This window comes from Marmota marmota, unplaced genomic scaffold (genome assembly GCF_001458135.2).
Source record: "Marmota marmota marmota unplaced genomic scaffold, marMar, whole genome shotgun sequence".
Classification (NCBI taxonomy): domain Eukaryota; kingdom Metazoa; phylum Chordata; class Mammalia; order Rodentia; family Sciuridae; genus Marmota; species Marmota marmota.
Window position 1 is genome coordinate 880,645 of NW_025999932.1, and position 15,432 is coordinate 896,076.

At 58.4% G+C, this 15,432-nt stretch overlaps 1 protein-coding gene across 9 annotated transcripts in view; it reads right to left on the bottom strand.

Annotated features, from left to right (window-relative positions):
* Atp11a (ATPase phospholipid transporting 11A) overlaps nt 1-15,432 on the bottom strand; it is a 106,565-nt gene that overhangs the window by 16,113 nt on the left and 75,020 nt on the right. For all 9 annotated transcript variants that reach the window (XM_048800609.1, XM_048800606.1, XM_048800607.1 and 6 more), the window contains exons 17-25: nt 12,405-12,508; nt 7,434-7,615; nt 5,466-5,717; nt 4,312-4,486; nt 2,751-2,853; nt 2,524-2,669; nt 2,012-2,071; nt 1,089-1,216; nt 245-380 (exon numbers count right to left, since the gene is read on the bottom strand). In XM_048800609.1, the coding sequence (XP_048656566.1) occupies nt 245-380; nt 1,089-1,216; nt 2,012-2,071; nt 2,524-2,669; nt 2,751-2,853; nt 4,312-4,486; nt 5,466-5,717; nt 7,434-7,615; nt 12,405-12,508 (1,286 nt within the window). The remainder of the gene's footprint in view (nt 1-244; nt 381-1,088; nt 1,217-2,011; nt 2,072-2,523; nt 2,670-2,750; nt 2,854-4,311; nt 4,487-5,465; nt 5,718-7,433; nt 7,616-12,404; nt 12,509-15,432) is intronic.

Below are 15,432 nucleotides of genomic sequence, written 5' to 3' on the forward strand. Positions count from 1 at the left end.
GGAGTGCTGCCCGATGCCATAGTGGCACACTGGCCCTGAGCTGGCCATGGAAGGAAGGTCACACAGCATGCCCGGGAACCCCAGAGGCCCTGCCCTGCTGCCACGTGACCCTGGACGTGTCCGCTGGACGCACAGGCGTCTGCGACCCACCCGCAGGGCCTGGGAGCCCTGCTGAGCTACTATTCTCACAGCGTGATCACATGGGGTGAGGGATCATCCTCAGCCACCAGAGGACAGTACTGACCTGTCCACCGCTGGTCACGACTGTGTTTTCAAACATGAAATAAGCACCAAAGAAAAACACCAGCGCATCAAATAGCCCCAGGAAGGTCCAGTAGGTGAACACCCTCCAGCGGAGCAGCGCGTTCTTGGCGATGTCCCTGTGGCAAAGGGAAGGGGACAGCGTTACACAAGGCGACCCGTGTGGCTGCACCGCTGCACCGCCGCACATGCCTGACCCCCAAACAGGGTGGACACAGGCCACCTGAGGAAGACGAGAGTGTGGTGAGAGCCTCCGTGCCCCGCGGTTCCCAACGTGCGGGCTTTGGGGAAACCGCCTGAGAGCACGTGGAGTCTCCCTGGAGTCCGCTCCGCAACCACCTGTGAGTCTAAATTGGAGGAAAAATACATGTTTAATTTAAAAAGACAAACAGGAACATCAAGTCTGCCAAAGATCCTGAATGGCAGTTCTGAAATAACAGAAAAACATCTATTCTTTATTAATTACATTTTTTTTTTTTAAGAAGAAAAGATCACACTGAAATCAGATCCACTAACATTTCTGAACAGAACACACTTGGTTCTAAAGGGTGATCCAGGCCATGAATTCATGGTCACAAGAAGCCCGACATCCTCATCCCTAGTTCTTCCACAGTCATCAAACAGACTGGCCTGACGTGCGTCCCCTCTCCGCCATCTCTGACCTGGGGGCGAAGGCCACACTCCTGCTGGTAGGGCTCCTGGTGGCAAGTGCACAGTCCATTAACATCCCCAGGTTTGAACATGTCTGTCGGTGCTGACCGGAAGGACTGAGGCAGTCCCTGGGTGCTTCTGGGCAGGGAAGGGCCACTGGGATGGTGGGGACCCACCTGTATAGCGAAGGGTCTCTCTGGAGCATGTCGATGCCCACGTGCTGCTCCATCAGGCTGTACAGCAGAATCGGGAGGGACGTGAAGCTGATGTTGTAGAGGGTCAGGTACGCGGTGTCGTACAGGGTCTGGAGGAAGAGGGCGTCCGCTGACCACCTCACTTCCTGCATAGACTGCTGGTGTCCTCTTTCACTTAACACAGAGAACCACAGCTGGCCACAGAATGTGCCCACAGTGTACCCAGAGCCACCCTTGCAGGCAGAGGGGACAGCATGACTACAAAGCCTCACAGGGCCAGGACAAAGCTGCAGCTGGCCCCTCCTGGCTCTGACCCACCCATTCTGTCACTGCAGATTGCCAAGTGGGGACAAAGGGAAGAAGAAGTGGAACAAGGATTTGCAGTTCTGACAGCCACCCTCCAGATTCACCTGCCTGGTCCCGGATGCTTCAGAAAAACAGCTGGCACACTGTGCACTGGCACACGCAGGCGTCACCTGGGAAGCAGGGCTGAGGAGCCCCCTCATCCTGTCCCTGTCCCCATCCTAGGCCACCACCCCTGCCCCTGGCACACTGCAGGGCCTCTGGCCCCAAGGATGACACAGACACCCATGAGTACCTCCAGTGTGGACCCTACACCCCAAGTTGGGGGCTGGGAGGTGGGTCCTGCCTCTCCAACACCTGAGGCCAGCAGACCCGCCCAGAGGCTCCTCAGCACTGTGGCCTGCACCTGATCCCATACCCGCCTGCTGATGGGCCCCGGGCAGTGGGAGGGACAGTGGGAGGAACAGTAGTGAGCTTGCTCACTGTCCCTGTGGCAAGGTGGCCTGGATGTCCCAAAGTCTCTTCTCCCCACTGCAGCCACCCTCCAGGGAAGGGGAGCAAGGCAAGGACAGGCTCCTGACTTAGAGGACGTGAGGACTGACCTGTTGTGAGAACCCACAGAAGAACTGGTACAGAAACTGGGGGAAAATGAAGCAGACGTTCTGAAAGGCAAGCCGCAGGCCGTTAGGTCAGTGACGGTCTCCAGAGGATCAGAGCCCACACCATCTACTCTGTGTGGGGACCAACCCAGACGTGCTCTGCGTCCTGCAGAGGAGCACAGAATGGGCTCTGGAAATTCTCTTCTCGTTTCAGTGGCCACTAAAACCCTGCTCTGCCTGCGGTGACACAGACAGTGTACAGGGACTCTTGTTAGGAAGGGGTCAGCAAAGCCAGGAAATCAGCTACTGCCCAGGGAGCCGGGCTCTTGGGAGAGGTACAAATGGTGCCCCACAGGCACCCCACTGCCGGAGCCGTCAGCTCCACAGTGAGATCTGGGGGGGAGGAGGTGCTGGGGAGCCTCCCATGGTGAGAGACACACCCCTTCCTTCCTGCCCAGGGTCAGGCTGTCCTGGTGGCACACGCGGCCCGAGGGGGAGGTGTGGAGACTGCCTACCTTGTAGAAGAAGTACTGCACCAGCTCAGAGATCCTGATGTAGTAGAAATGCCCGTGGACCAGAAGCATCTTCTTCAAGTGCTTGAACTTGGGTATCGCGTAGTCGCTGTTCCGCGCCGCCTGCCGGCCTTCCTTCCCAATGACCCCTGCGAGCATGGAGAGTGAGGAGCCAGCTGGGAGCCGGCCCAGGCAGGGCAGCCTCCTGTCGCAGCCTCCCCCTGGCTCACCTATGCCCACATGGGCCTCCAGGATCATGCTGACGTCATTGGCGCCATCACCGATGGCCAGGGTGATGGGGTGCTCTTTTGAAAATTTGATCAACTTAACAATCTAGAAAAGATAACAAAATTGACTCCTCTGCTTTGTCTGCCAGGGTTATTCCCTAACAGTACACATAGAGGCACACAAGGGTGCACACAGGCAGAGCTGAAGGGTGGGGTGGGAGCGCTGCTGGCTTGGAGCTAATTCACCACAGCCTGCTTCCCTCTATGCAGCACAACGTCATCCCTATTTGGAAACCAGCAGAATAAAGTGAGACGTGGGAGACACAATGGCGACAGGCTGTGAAAGGGCCATCAAGTGAGCTGCATGGCTGGCCACGACTCAAATACCAGGGCAGGTGCCAACTCGGCTCCATGAGCAGGTCTGCAGAGCCGGGCTGGTGTCAGGCGGCGAGTCTAAAGAGCGAGCCGTGGTTCCCCGGCTATCTTACTCTTCAAAACTGTCCTGTGCGCAGAGCTAACCTGGCACCTGCGTGCACTGAATGACTTCTAGGGTTCCAAGCTTTCTCTGTGGTCTCCCCCACGTAGGTGCCAAGTGCACGGGTGTAGGGGTGAGACTGAAAGATGGGAAGCAGGTTTCAAGATGAGAGACTGGCATGCAAATTCAATGTAGAAAGCTTTTCAAAAGCCAATTGAGAAATTAGAACTGGTTCAGAAAACCTTAGCTGCATCTGGGAAGTAACTGAAACAGATTTAGTGGAACATATTAGAGGAGGGAAGGAACGAAGTAAGTTCATGGAAGCAGGATGCACATGATTCCTGAGCCTGGGGCACCTCCTTGAGAACTGCCCAGGGAGGCCCTGGCTCTTAGTGAGAGGTGAGCGTCACACATGTCACGTGCTGACCACCAGTCCTTGCACTTGGTTCTTAGAGTTTGTGCAAGATTTATTTTACCTTAACCACTGGGCCAATCTGAGAAGTTGCAGATTTCTTTAATGAACAGTTTAGATGCTGGCCTATTGTCTCTAAGATGTGCTGCGATCAAGTTGGGGCTTCAGGTCTACTGAGTTTGGAAAGACGCCATGTTTACATGTAGTTCCCATAATGCATTTAAATGGTAGTTAGAAGTATTTTGGAAACACTTCAGGTGTGTCTCCCATAAGAACTCAAGGGGGTAGGACCAAAGTTTGGAGCTGGACTGGCAAGAGTCCAATTTGCATGCTCTGGACACGTAGGCCAGCTGGTAAGGTCAGGACCTACTCATCCCGCAGGGCTGAAGGCCAGAGCACTGATGACTGGGGATGGCACACAGCAGGGACTCAGTAAATGCCAGTCCCCTCCTTTCTTCATTTCTCAGGAGGGAGCCAGCACCCTCCTAGCCACTGTACCTGGAAGGGCCACCCTGGACTCCACACTCACTAGTCAGGGAGGGTGACTGAAACCTCTGCCATTCCTGCCTCTGTTTCTAAAGGTGCTACCACACTGGGTTTTTTAGGAGTCGGGGCTGAGGGACCTCGGGACAGGGCTGGTGTTTCAGCACGCATCCCTGGGTCACGAAGGGGCGCACCTGGGCTTTCTGCAAGGGCGCCATCCGGCAGCAGAGCACAGCACTGCAGTTCCGGCAGATCTCCAGGAAGAGCTCTCGGTAGTTGCTGGAACTGCCGTCCTCTCGGGGCTTCATGATTAATGACAGCGCCGCGCCATCAATAATTAAACCGTAGTCCTGCATATCCGCTGAGAGTCTGTTAGGCCACACAAATAAGAAAGATCACTCAATCGCTAGATCCACGTTTTAGAACCTACAGGTGCTGCCACCCCCCAGGACTAAGCCGCCGGGCCTCCACTTCATCAAGGCAACCTTCGGAGCACTGCATGTAACAACTATGATGATATTTTAATGAAATGTTCTTGTTTTCCTCAGACAGAGCCACAGCTTCGTGGGAAGCTCTGGGAACAGGGCCTCTGTCTGTCAGCCTACCCTGGGTCCAGATTCCTGCACCCCCGTCTGTGTGTACAGCTCGCAGCCACAGACTCCCTGCCCAATAACCCAAGCTGATGAGAACAGGGGTGACACACTCTCTTTGCCAGCCTTCAAAATGACAAATACTCCCAATCCCCAAATGCATCTCAGGCACAGAGAACTATCCTCGTCTACTTATGAATAATTTAAAATTTGCATTTGATGAGAGCACTCACATGCTCTGCCCACACTAATGGGAATCTAAAACCAGCTAAACAAGCCCCATCTCAGAAGACGCGCCGCAGGCCAGCACGGCAGCCCTGTACACTGTGTCTGTCAGACTGCCGGACATCCCAGCACGCTGCCTCGCCCCAGACAGACCGCCTGCATTATTGATAACCCCGGCCTGCCTGGATACTCTCTCTGGCATCTGCCGCAGAGCCCCTGAGTCTTAGAAGCAGTCAAGAATTATCCCAATGAAAACACTTTAAAAAAAGAGGAAGACAAGAACACGTGCTCAGTCTGTCTTCCCGTACCCTCAACCCTGCCCACAGTCTGCACCTGCACCTCCACACAGAGGAGCAGGGAGACGTGTCTCAGTCCACGACTGAGAGGTCCAGGACTCAGTCCCAAGTTCAACCTGACCCAGGAGGACCTGTGCTCATGCCCTCAGGAGACCCAGGTCCCTGTAAGGATGGGGAGACCCCAGGACTTGCCAGTGGAGGCTGGGCCTGACCCTTCAGGGGCAGGAGGGCACCCACCCTGAGAAGTTGTCCCTGGTCAGGCTCCCGCTGCAGCGCAGGACGGTCTTGCTCAGCTCGAACAGGACGTCATGCAGACTCTGCTCCTCGATCCGCTTGGTGGTGAGCTCCAGCACCTGCGTGCTCCTCCGGAAGAGCTTGCAGGCGTAGCAGGTGGCGGCAGCCGTCTCCATCTTGTCCCCGGTGAGCACCCAGACCTTGATGCCCGCCTTCTGCAGCGCCTCGATGGTGTCGGCTGCTTTCTCCTGGAGCCTTCGGGGAGAAACCAGCAGGTGGGCCCCAGAGCACAAAGCCAGGGAGAGGGCTTCAGGAGCCTGAGGCTGCAGAGGGACGAGCTGCAGAATCCAAGCACGCGGCTGCTGCTGGCCATCTCACCGCGGCGTTCATGGCGCTTCGCGACACCAGCAGACAGGCCAGACAGAGCATCCACACACTGTCGCCACTGGCCACCTCCAGTTCTGTCCAGCTGAAACCCACCACGTGGACAGGGCAGCAGGCACTGTGAGGAATCCTCGTGGCCCATGGGGAATGGTCTCTCGCAGGTAAACGGGGCGTGGGGTGGTCGCAGGAGTCACTTCAGTTCTTTTGCTACAACCTGCTCTGACTGCCTTTTACCAAACTGGAATCCCAAACCCAAGTTACACCACGTCCTGAGGGTGCTGCCCGGGTCCATAGGCCAGATGCCCTCGACGCACGTGGGGGATTCCCTTCCTGTCTACCATGGACCACCACCTCCCTCCTGCCAGCTGGCCGAGGCTCACTGCGAGGACACTCTGCTGACACTGTCAGCCTGCGCCAGTCTGTGGGTGCTGGTGGGGTCACAGCCACGAGCGTCCCACCCAGTGCCTGCCGTCCCCTCCAGGTCTGAGAGCCCTGACTGTTGGAGGTGGGTCAACACACGCTGCTCCCACACAGTGCGGGTGGGGGACTGGGCTCAGGTGAAGTGCAGCGACGTGCCTGGACTTGGGAGGAACTCCCTGCACAGGACTGTCCAGGTCACACAATCACAAATCACAGAAAGCAGAAAACAAACAAACAAAAAAACCCCCTCTAATAATAATTATTTGTAATTAGAGTTTTAATAATTGATGAGATTTAAATTGGGGGGGAGGAATGAGTCCCAGAGAGGTTTGCAAGTGTTGGCTGGTGTTTCAAAGAGATCACTTGTAATCAACTGCCATCTCTTCACAGCCACTCATCCCCTGTGCCCCAGGGGTCACCTCTCCATCTCCATGTCCCAAGGTCAGCCACACTGACCCTCCACCCCCAGGCTCCGTGCACCTGCTCTATGGCTGCCTTGTGGCCACCTGTCTAGCTGAGCATCCCTCCCCTTCCCGGGCACAGGGCCACGGCCGCCCCACAGTCCTGGCTTGCTAAAGCCTGTCTGCCGCAGGGCGGGTCTCCCGCGGAGGCCTGGGTCCCCACTGCACAGTGCGCAGGCACACAGCCAGCCACAGCTCTGTGCTGCACCACACTCCCGTCAGAAGGAGCACGTGAAGTGTTCACAGAAGGCTCCGGAACATGGAGGTCAGCCCCGAGGACTTTCTCCTCACCATGAGCAGCAGCCGTGAGCAGCAGTGTGGCCCTGGCTTGGCTCCCCCAGCAGAACCCCTGGCGTCCTGCTGTGCTTGCAGCCCCAGGAAGGCCTACTCCTCACTGACCGCTGGGACACCTGTGACTGGCGCTTTGCACCAGTCACGATCACTAGGCCTGTGGCAGTCCCGGGCCACCCTAAGCTTCTTCAAAGGGCAATGAGAAATGAGTTGAGGGGGAGGGAGGGGAGGGGGGAGGGGACACATTAGCAAGCTCAGCCGAGGCCCCTCGCTGACCCTGGAGGACCACGGAAACCTGGACCTTGATGATCCCTAATGGGCTTTCTGAGAAGTGTGCTTCAGCCCCCCAGGACGTTCACCCACCCTGGCCGCCCACTGCGTCGCGGGCCTGGGGTGGGCAGGTGTGTGCCTTTACCTGTCCTCCACGGCCGTGGCACCAAGCAGGATGAGGTCCCTCTCGATCTGCTCGTAGGCCTCTGCGAGCTTCTTCTCCCGGTCCTGGAGGGCCACCTTGGCGGCCTGCAGCAGTCTGCAGGCGCCCTCGTACTCCTCGGGGGCCATGCTCTTGTAGGCCACACACAGCGTGCGGAGCCCCTCCTGCGGACCACACGGCGGCGTCAGGAGGGCTGGGGCTGCGCTGAGCACGCAGGGGCCCTCCTGACGCCCACGTTCTAGTTAGGAGGACAGGCCAACCAGTGAGGGTCAGTCCTACACTATTCCTGACCACGCAGAGTCCGGGGAATCATCTCGAATCACAAATTCCCATCTAGGAAGCCTGGAACACCAGCTGCTGGAAGCCGTGTGTGAACTACGGGTTTGTCTGAGCCGCCGTAAGGCGGGGAGGCTGCTTTCCTGGGAACTCCTGGGTGAAATTCCCTGGTCCGAGAAAGTCCAGGTCAGCCATGCCCTGCCTTAGCTCACATCCCTGGTTCCAACGCAGCCGCCAGGACATGGGCGTGACTGCCAAGCTCCAAACAACTGTCTTCCCCACTCATCCTGTTTCCTGAAGAAGCTCCTCACTGGCTCCTTCTGGTGGGTTCCACTCTGAACAAAGCAATTGCGGGCCTCTTCCTCGTCAGGATCAGACCAAGGACTCATCCACCGGTCAGTGCCCAAAGGGCTCGTCCACCCGTCAGTGAATATAGACACATTTCTCATCTTTTGTGTGTATTTCTTTTCCTTACTATCTTTTTAGTTGTTGATAGACGTTTATTTTTTTATATGTGGTGCTGAGAATTGAACCCAGTGCCTCACACATGCCAGACAAGCGCGCCACTGCTAGCCCCCGCCCCGCCCCGCCCCTGTGTTTATTTCTTATCCCAGCCTTTATTTCCAGCTGGCCCACACCTACTCCCGCCCCACGCAGGTCGTGAGCAGGAATCGCCAGGGTTATCACCCCAAAAGAGACTTCCCTCCTATTCTCTGATGAAAGCATTGCTTAAGTTAAACCTTTCTAGGATAATAACTTGTAATTCTGTGGTAAACACCAAGTGGTATTTCTGAAGTAGACTTGTCTCACTTGGGAGCTCGTCAAGGGGAAGGCGAAGGCCCTGGAGGCTGCCCACCAGCCTCGACTCCTGCATAAGCATTTCGCCTTCCAGGAGACACCTGGTCTTTGTGGTCTAGAACGGACTTCCCAGTATGTGTGGAAGCTTCCAGCAACTCTGGGGCACTCAGTCTCCTCATGCCTCTGACCTCTGGGTCTAGCTCAAGGGCACCTCACTGGACTGACAGCGCTCATCTCCCTGAGCACTTGAGAGCGAGGGGTGCAAGAGGCCTCCCATAGACCTGAGAGCAAAGGGACCTGGGTGTGTGAAGCTGTGTTCTCCAGGAACCTTCCAGAACTCTGTTCCTGTGCACCCTCCAAACATGGTCTCCTGCTCCAAGGGGTCGAGCAAGAAGCCAGAGCTGTCCTAACCCCGGCTTCCACACCCACACATGCTGCCTGGTGTCCCAGCCACGTGCGCCTGTCCCCCTCCCCTGGCTGTGGCTGCTGGGCCATGTCCTACTTCACCAAGAACTTGGTGGGTCTGCGAGTGGAGGAGTGGAGGGCCCGAGGAGCACACGGATGAAGGCTTCGTTCACAAGTGGACAACCCCAGGACAAGAGAACGGCTTTCAGGGAGAACCATCCCGAGTGGCCCACCGCGCAGAGCTGGCGTGAGGGCACACAGACACCTTCATAACACAGAGGTCCCTGCTTCTCAAAGCAGACGGGACTTCCTCACACGGCTTCAGGGAGCAGAAGTGAAGCCTCTCTGTTCTTCCTGCCCAGGGCCAGTGAAACCCGCATAGTGCACACACAGGCACACGGACGGGGTAACACGGGCCAGGCCAACACCACCAGAAAACGACAGGACCAGATCCCCTGGCAACACGGACACCAACGTCCTCACCAGCAAGCCAGATGGGACAGGCAGGGCCAGGGGCTCCCCCAGGAGCTTGAGGAGCTCAGCACTGGAAATCCACTCCCCGCAGTACAAGGCCTGGCAGAAGCAGTAGAGGCAGGCCAGCATTCGAGGGACGCAGACATGCAGCTGACCAGAACCCTGTGCCTGTCCCAGCAGGATCGGCAGGTGCCTACTCCGCACGGCAGAAGCCATGGAGAAAACCCACAGCAGGTGTCACATGAGGCCAAGACAGCACTTCCCCAAGTCAGGAGCAGAGGGGGCCTGCCTGGCCACTTACTTCTCCTCGTGGCATAAGAAGTTCCCGTCAGAGCAACCAGGCATTAACAGGGGGACGCCCATGAGGAAGGGTGCCTAAGGACCCTCTGTCCGCAGATGACGTGGCCCCACAAAGACAGACCCCAGCCGGCAGAGACACCACTCCCCAGACAACCCAAGGGGAGACCAAGGCAACCCCCGCAGTGACATCAGGAAGCAGAACCCTCGGCTCTGCGCTCAGCCAGAGGTGGAGGGCTGCACGAAATCACTCAAGACCCAACTCAACGGGACACCTGTGTTCACAGACCACGTCCCAGCACAGCTGGTGACAGTGCTGCCCAGGGCCACCTCCAGGCCAGTGTGACCCCACAAGGAGCCCCAGGGTGGAAAAGCCCAGCTGAGATTCGTGTGCATCTCAACTGGCCCCTGAAGGACCTTGCAAAGGCCAACCAGCTCTCCTGCTCTGGTCAGCCAGCCCGACACCAGGACGCAGGGCCATGACCAGACCTGGAGGCCAGCACACCCGGCTGGCAATTCTGCCAAGGCACCAGGACCGTGGTGGGGAAAGAACCAGCCGCCATCAAGGGGCTGGGAGACCGACCGACGCCTGCGAGAGAGCAAGGCTGGCCTGTCGCCGTCCCCCGAAGCCAACCAAAGGGCAGCGAAGCCCCGAGCGCAGGAGCTAAGCTGCGGAACCTGGAGGAAGAGCAGGCGGCCTCCCGACTCCAGGCTCCACGACGTCAAGACGTGACGCCAAGCAGAGACCACAGAGGAGAGCTGGATGACGGGACTCAGAGGACACAAGGGCCCTGCACTTGCTTGATCATTCTCATTTCCTGTCAATCTGCCATTATTTAAAAATAACATTAGCAACCAGGGGGCTGCAAGGCCCTCAGGTACCCAGCAGAGGAGGTGCCCAGAGGCCAGGAAGGAGCTGTCAGGAAGGGTGGCACAGCTCGACCCCAGGAGCTCACAGCGGTCACTGGCCCGAGTGCCACACTGGACCCACCGTCACATCACAAGATGGCACCAACTGAAGGAAGCAGCACTCTCCTGGGAACCGGCTCCACAAGACTCGAGGTCTGCAGGAACAGCAGCCTCCAGGCCAACCAGGCACACCACTGGCTGAGGAAGGCACAGGCCATGGCCACGCCCGGGCACACCACTAGACCTGGGCAGTTGCCGTCTGCAGGAAGGGTGCCCTGGGGACACGGTGCGGCAGACCAGACAGGGCAGAAACTGGGGTGAAACAGACGGAGGATTTTAAGGAAAAGCCTCAGAAAGCTGCAGAGAGACAGGGGGCAGCTGACCGCCCAGGAACTGCTCAGTGGGAGCAGGAATACCAGAAGAATGACCATGGACAGTCCCTTGAGCTCCCAGAGCTGAGGAAGCTCCAGAGCCCAGGCAGCAGGCCAGCCATGTGCCGACGAAGGGCCACCACGCCATCTGGCCTCTCCAGCTGCCCAAACCCCGCAGTCCACTGCAGCTGACTTCAACAACCCCGGAGTGGAGACTGTCTGAAGCATGGTCCAGCCACCCATGCTGCCAGCTCCATGGAGACCACGGCAGACCACCAAATGCACACCCACGTGGACAACCCTCCAAACAGCTAGTGCCGCAGAATCCAGAGGGACCCTGGCAGGAGAAGGCAGAGGTGCACACCCGCACACAGACACACAGACACACAAAGACACATGCGCACACACGCAGATACACATGCACACACGAAGACACACGTGTACCCATGTGGACAACCCTCAAAATAGCTAGTGCCGTAGAAGCCAGGGGGGACCTTGGTAGAAGGCAGAGGTGCACGCACGCACATAGACAGACAGACACACAGAGACACATGCGCACACATGCAGACACACAGACACACATGAAGACACATGTGCACCCACGTGGACAACCCTCAAAACAACTAGTGCCGTAGAAGCCAGAGCGGACCCTGGCAGGAGAAGGCAGAGGTGCATGCATGCACACAGACACACAGACACACACACACAGAGACACACGAAGACACACAGAGACACACGAAGACACACATGCACACGCACAGACACACACACAGATATACACAGACACACAGACATAGAGACACATGCGCGCATGCACACAGACACAGACACACACATGCGCACGCGTGCACACACACACGAAGAGACATGCGCACAGACACACACACGTGCACACAAGCACACACATAAGCAGACAAGTACACACACAGACACGTGCACACACATGCAGATGCACACACACTCAAACAATCGCAGGCACATGCAGAAACAGACACACGCACTACACATGCAGGCACACGCAGACTCGTGCGCACACATACACACACGCAGACACACAGACTTTAGTCAGCAGCAGGGTTTTAAGGTTTTGCCCTAATAAGTGCAATGAAGCCTGGCGGGTGCCGGAAGACACCCTTTAGCTACCCCCTGGCAGAACGTGGATGCAGCTGTATGGAGACGTGTCTGTGTGTGTCTGGCGCTTTATAAACTAGGAGCAGAAAGAGATTTCTGGACCAGGAGTAGAGATTTCCAGGCCACGGCTGTCCCACCTGCTCCTTCCTCCCGGGGAGATGGGCTATAAGAATGTGGCCTGCCACCTCGAGGAACTGCCACCAGATTCCCAGATCCCAGGCACCAACGGAAAGAAAGGAGCCCTCCCCTGGGCAGAGGGCCACCTCGGGCCGCCCGTCCTCACGGGTCTCACCACTGCATTGCGCTCCACCCTGGCTCGGATCTGGTCCACTCTGCCTTCCGTCACCCTGGGAAATATGGAAGAATCCGCTCCTTTGCAAAACAGATAGATTTCTCCTGTAAAATAAGAAAAAAGAAGAGAAAACCACCAAGGTTGGAATTTCATCCTGACACGGGGGCCCTGCACCGCTTTCCACCGCTGGAATGCCTCAGCAGGACACCAGGCCTGAGACCACTTTAAAGACTTTAATGGCCAATTGACAAGCCGAGGTTGGGAAATCAGGTCTGTGGATTCCTCCCAAACCTCCTTTTACTCTCACTCTCGGAGGTCCCAGAGCGAAGTCAGGACCAGGAACAGAAGGTGGCTCTTGGGCCTCGGCTGCACCTTCTCTGGTAAAGGCAGAAAGAAAGACCCAAGGCCCTGGGCAGAGTGGGGGCATGATGAATGCAGGGGTTGCCCGGCCAGGGCAGGGAGAGCAGCCTGTGGACACTGGCCGCTGCAGCGTCATGGAACAGGCCGGCCTCCGCGTCACCGAGCAGGAGAAAGGGCACCAGGGCCGCACACCTCCCACACTGCTGAGAAGGGCTCCTTCATCCTCAGGTGAGCCGGGGCAACGGCAGCAGTGGCCAAGCTGCTGGTACAAGGTGCCAGCCCTGATGTCACCCACTCACAGCCGGGGCCCTTCTCTGGGGAGAGTCTCAGCCTGCCGGGTGTGGCAGCAGGTCAAGGCCACCATGCTCCACCATCAGGGCTGCAGGGCTACGGGGGTGGGGGATGGGAGACACTCCTTGGCCAGACTGACATTCCAGGAGACTGAACCCGGTCCTCTGTGGGGACAGATCCTTGAGCCCCCTAACACCGAGGGTCCTTCCAAGTATCCAGGACCAAGTCTGGAGGGCACTGGAGGTCAGTCGGGGACTGTCCAGCTCAGCGATTCCCAGGGTGGGGTGGGCAGAGGCCCTCCTGGGCTGACAACTGGGATCCAGACCCAGGGTTCAGGGGTGTGTTGGGCGCCAACCTTCCTCGTTCCTGCTCCCAGGACAGACCCCGGAGAGGCACAGAGAGAATGTCTAAGTCACAGATATGACCCACTGGCTGAGGGCTCAGTCCAGATGCTGGCCACAGCCACAAAGCACTGCCACGGAGACGTGGGTTGTGGCCACCTGGGTGGGCCACGCCTGAGCAGACACTGGGCAGAAGCAGGTGGGAAAAGGAGCCCCGGGAGCAGCTACCAGGGACACAGGGCACTGGCTCTAGCTGGTGCCTGCAGAACCACACTGGTGGGGCTTCTGGGGCCATGACCCATCCAGGATGGTTCCAGAGCCCGTCATGGTCACCAGATGGTGGGACTGCTCATGCTTCAGGGCTCCCGGCTCAGCTCCCCGCAGTGCCGATGTGCCCACACATACAAGGCCGGGCATGTCAGCCCTGGGACGAGGGTGTGCCTGGCCTAGGAGCAGCCCCAGGGCGTAGCAAGTGTACCCTGGGCGGGTGGGCGCAGACCTGCTGCTGCAGTCCTGTGGACACGTGGCCTGCAGGACTGAGCCTATGGGATCAGGTCTTCTGGTCCTGTCGACTGTGTGGCTGCCCTGCCACCATCCACTCCAGGGCCAACAAGAGTTGGTGGGGAGGATGGTGGCCAAAGCTCCTGGTGGACATGGCTGGGCACTGTGTCCCACCCATGCTAGGCGACACTGCGGTAAGCCTGGCGGTGGCTCTCAGGGGACAGGGCACGTCGACAGGCAGCTCTGGGGTCGTGTGACACAGTGCCTCCCTTTGCCTCACTGCAGGGGCTGTGGTGTGGACACCATCAGAAGAGCCCCAGGTCATGCTCACGAGTCTCTGGAACAGGAGCGCCCAGCGTGGCCGAGTGCCCAAACCTCCGGTGTCCCTCCTCAATTCGGCCTCATCGGGTCTGCAGGGTGCACAGCACGGGGCACAGGTATTTGAGGGGTCTCCCTGACGTTGTGGGCACCACTTCCACCGGGGGAGAAGGACTCCACCCACCCACAGGTGGCGAGACCCACACGGTGGTGCCCCCTCGGGGGAGTGGGACCAGGACAGCCTCTGCGGACATGGCGCTCCTCCTGCCGGTCCCTGAGGCTCTTCGGGACGGCATCGCGGCCCAGAGTATGTTCTGCAGAGGCCCCAGGAAGGGTGCAGCCTCCTGAGCCCAGGGCTGTCCCAAGCCGACACCTCAGGCCTCAAGCTGGGTCACTGCCGCATCCACAAGAGCCCCTGTGCAGCCCGGACGGCACAGTGACGTTGGTGGCTCAAAGCGGCTATGAGAGGCTTAAAGGTGGCTCCTCCGTCGGCAAAGCACCTCTACTAGACGTGGTGGCCCCAGGGCAGGAGCAGTGTCATGGGGCACAGCTGGGGAGGCTCCCCTGGCGAGACCCAGCTGGGAATGCCCACGCGCTGTCCTCCTTCTGGTGGTTCACAGTGGCTGGAGGTCGCGGGATGGTGTTCCGTGGGGGCAGGTGGGGTGGCCTCCCACCCTCAGCAGGTGTCAGCGTCTCCGCATCGGCTCCCAGAGACGGTCCTGCGACCCACTGCCAGGTGGTAAAGCCCGCTTCTCTGTGTCTCACGGCAATGTCCACAGAGGCTGCCGCGTGTCCCATGACTTTGGTGCAAATCCTGTAGGTGGCGCCTGCTCTTCTCCCTCATGTCGTGATCCATCTCGGGGTAGGTGCTGTGGGACTCAGTGGGTTGAGATACACAGCCAGGTCCCCAGCAGCCACAGTATCCTCCCGAGGCTGCCCACCCAACACAGGGAGCTCCGTTCTTGGACAGCAACTCGGGACACTGCTAAATGTGCTCTAAGCCACCCCCACTGTCCTCAGTGGTCTCCGGAGGGGACGCTGCTAAATGTGCTCTCCGTACCCTCTGCTGTCCTTGGCAGTCTCCAAGGGAAAATAAGGATGGCTGCTCTCAGCCAGGACCTCAGGACAGCTCTGCCCAGGAGATCCCCTGCTTGCTTCACACAGACAGGGGGTCTCTCAGCACGAGCTGAGGAACCTGGCCAACAAGGAATTCCCCG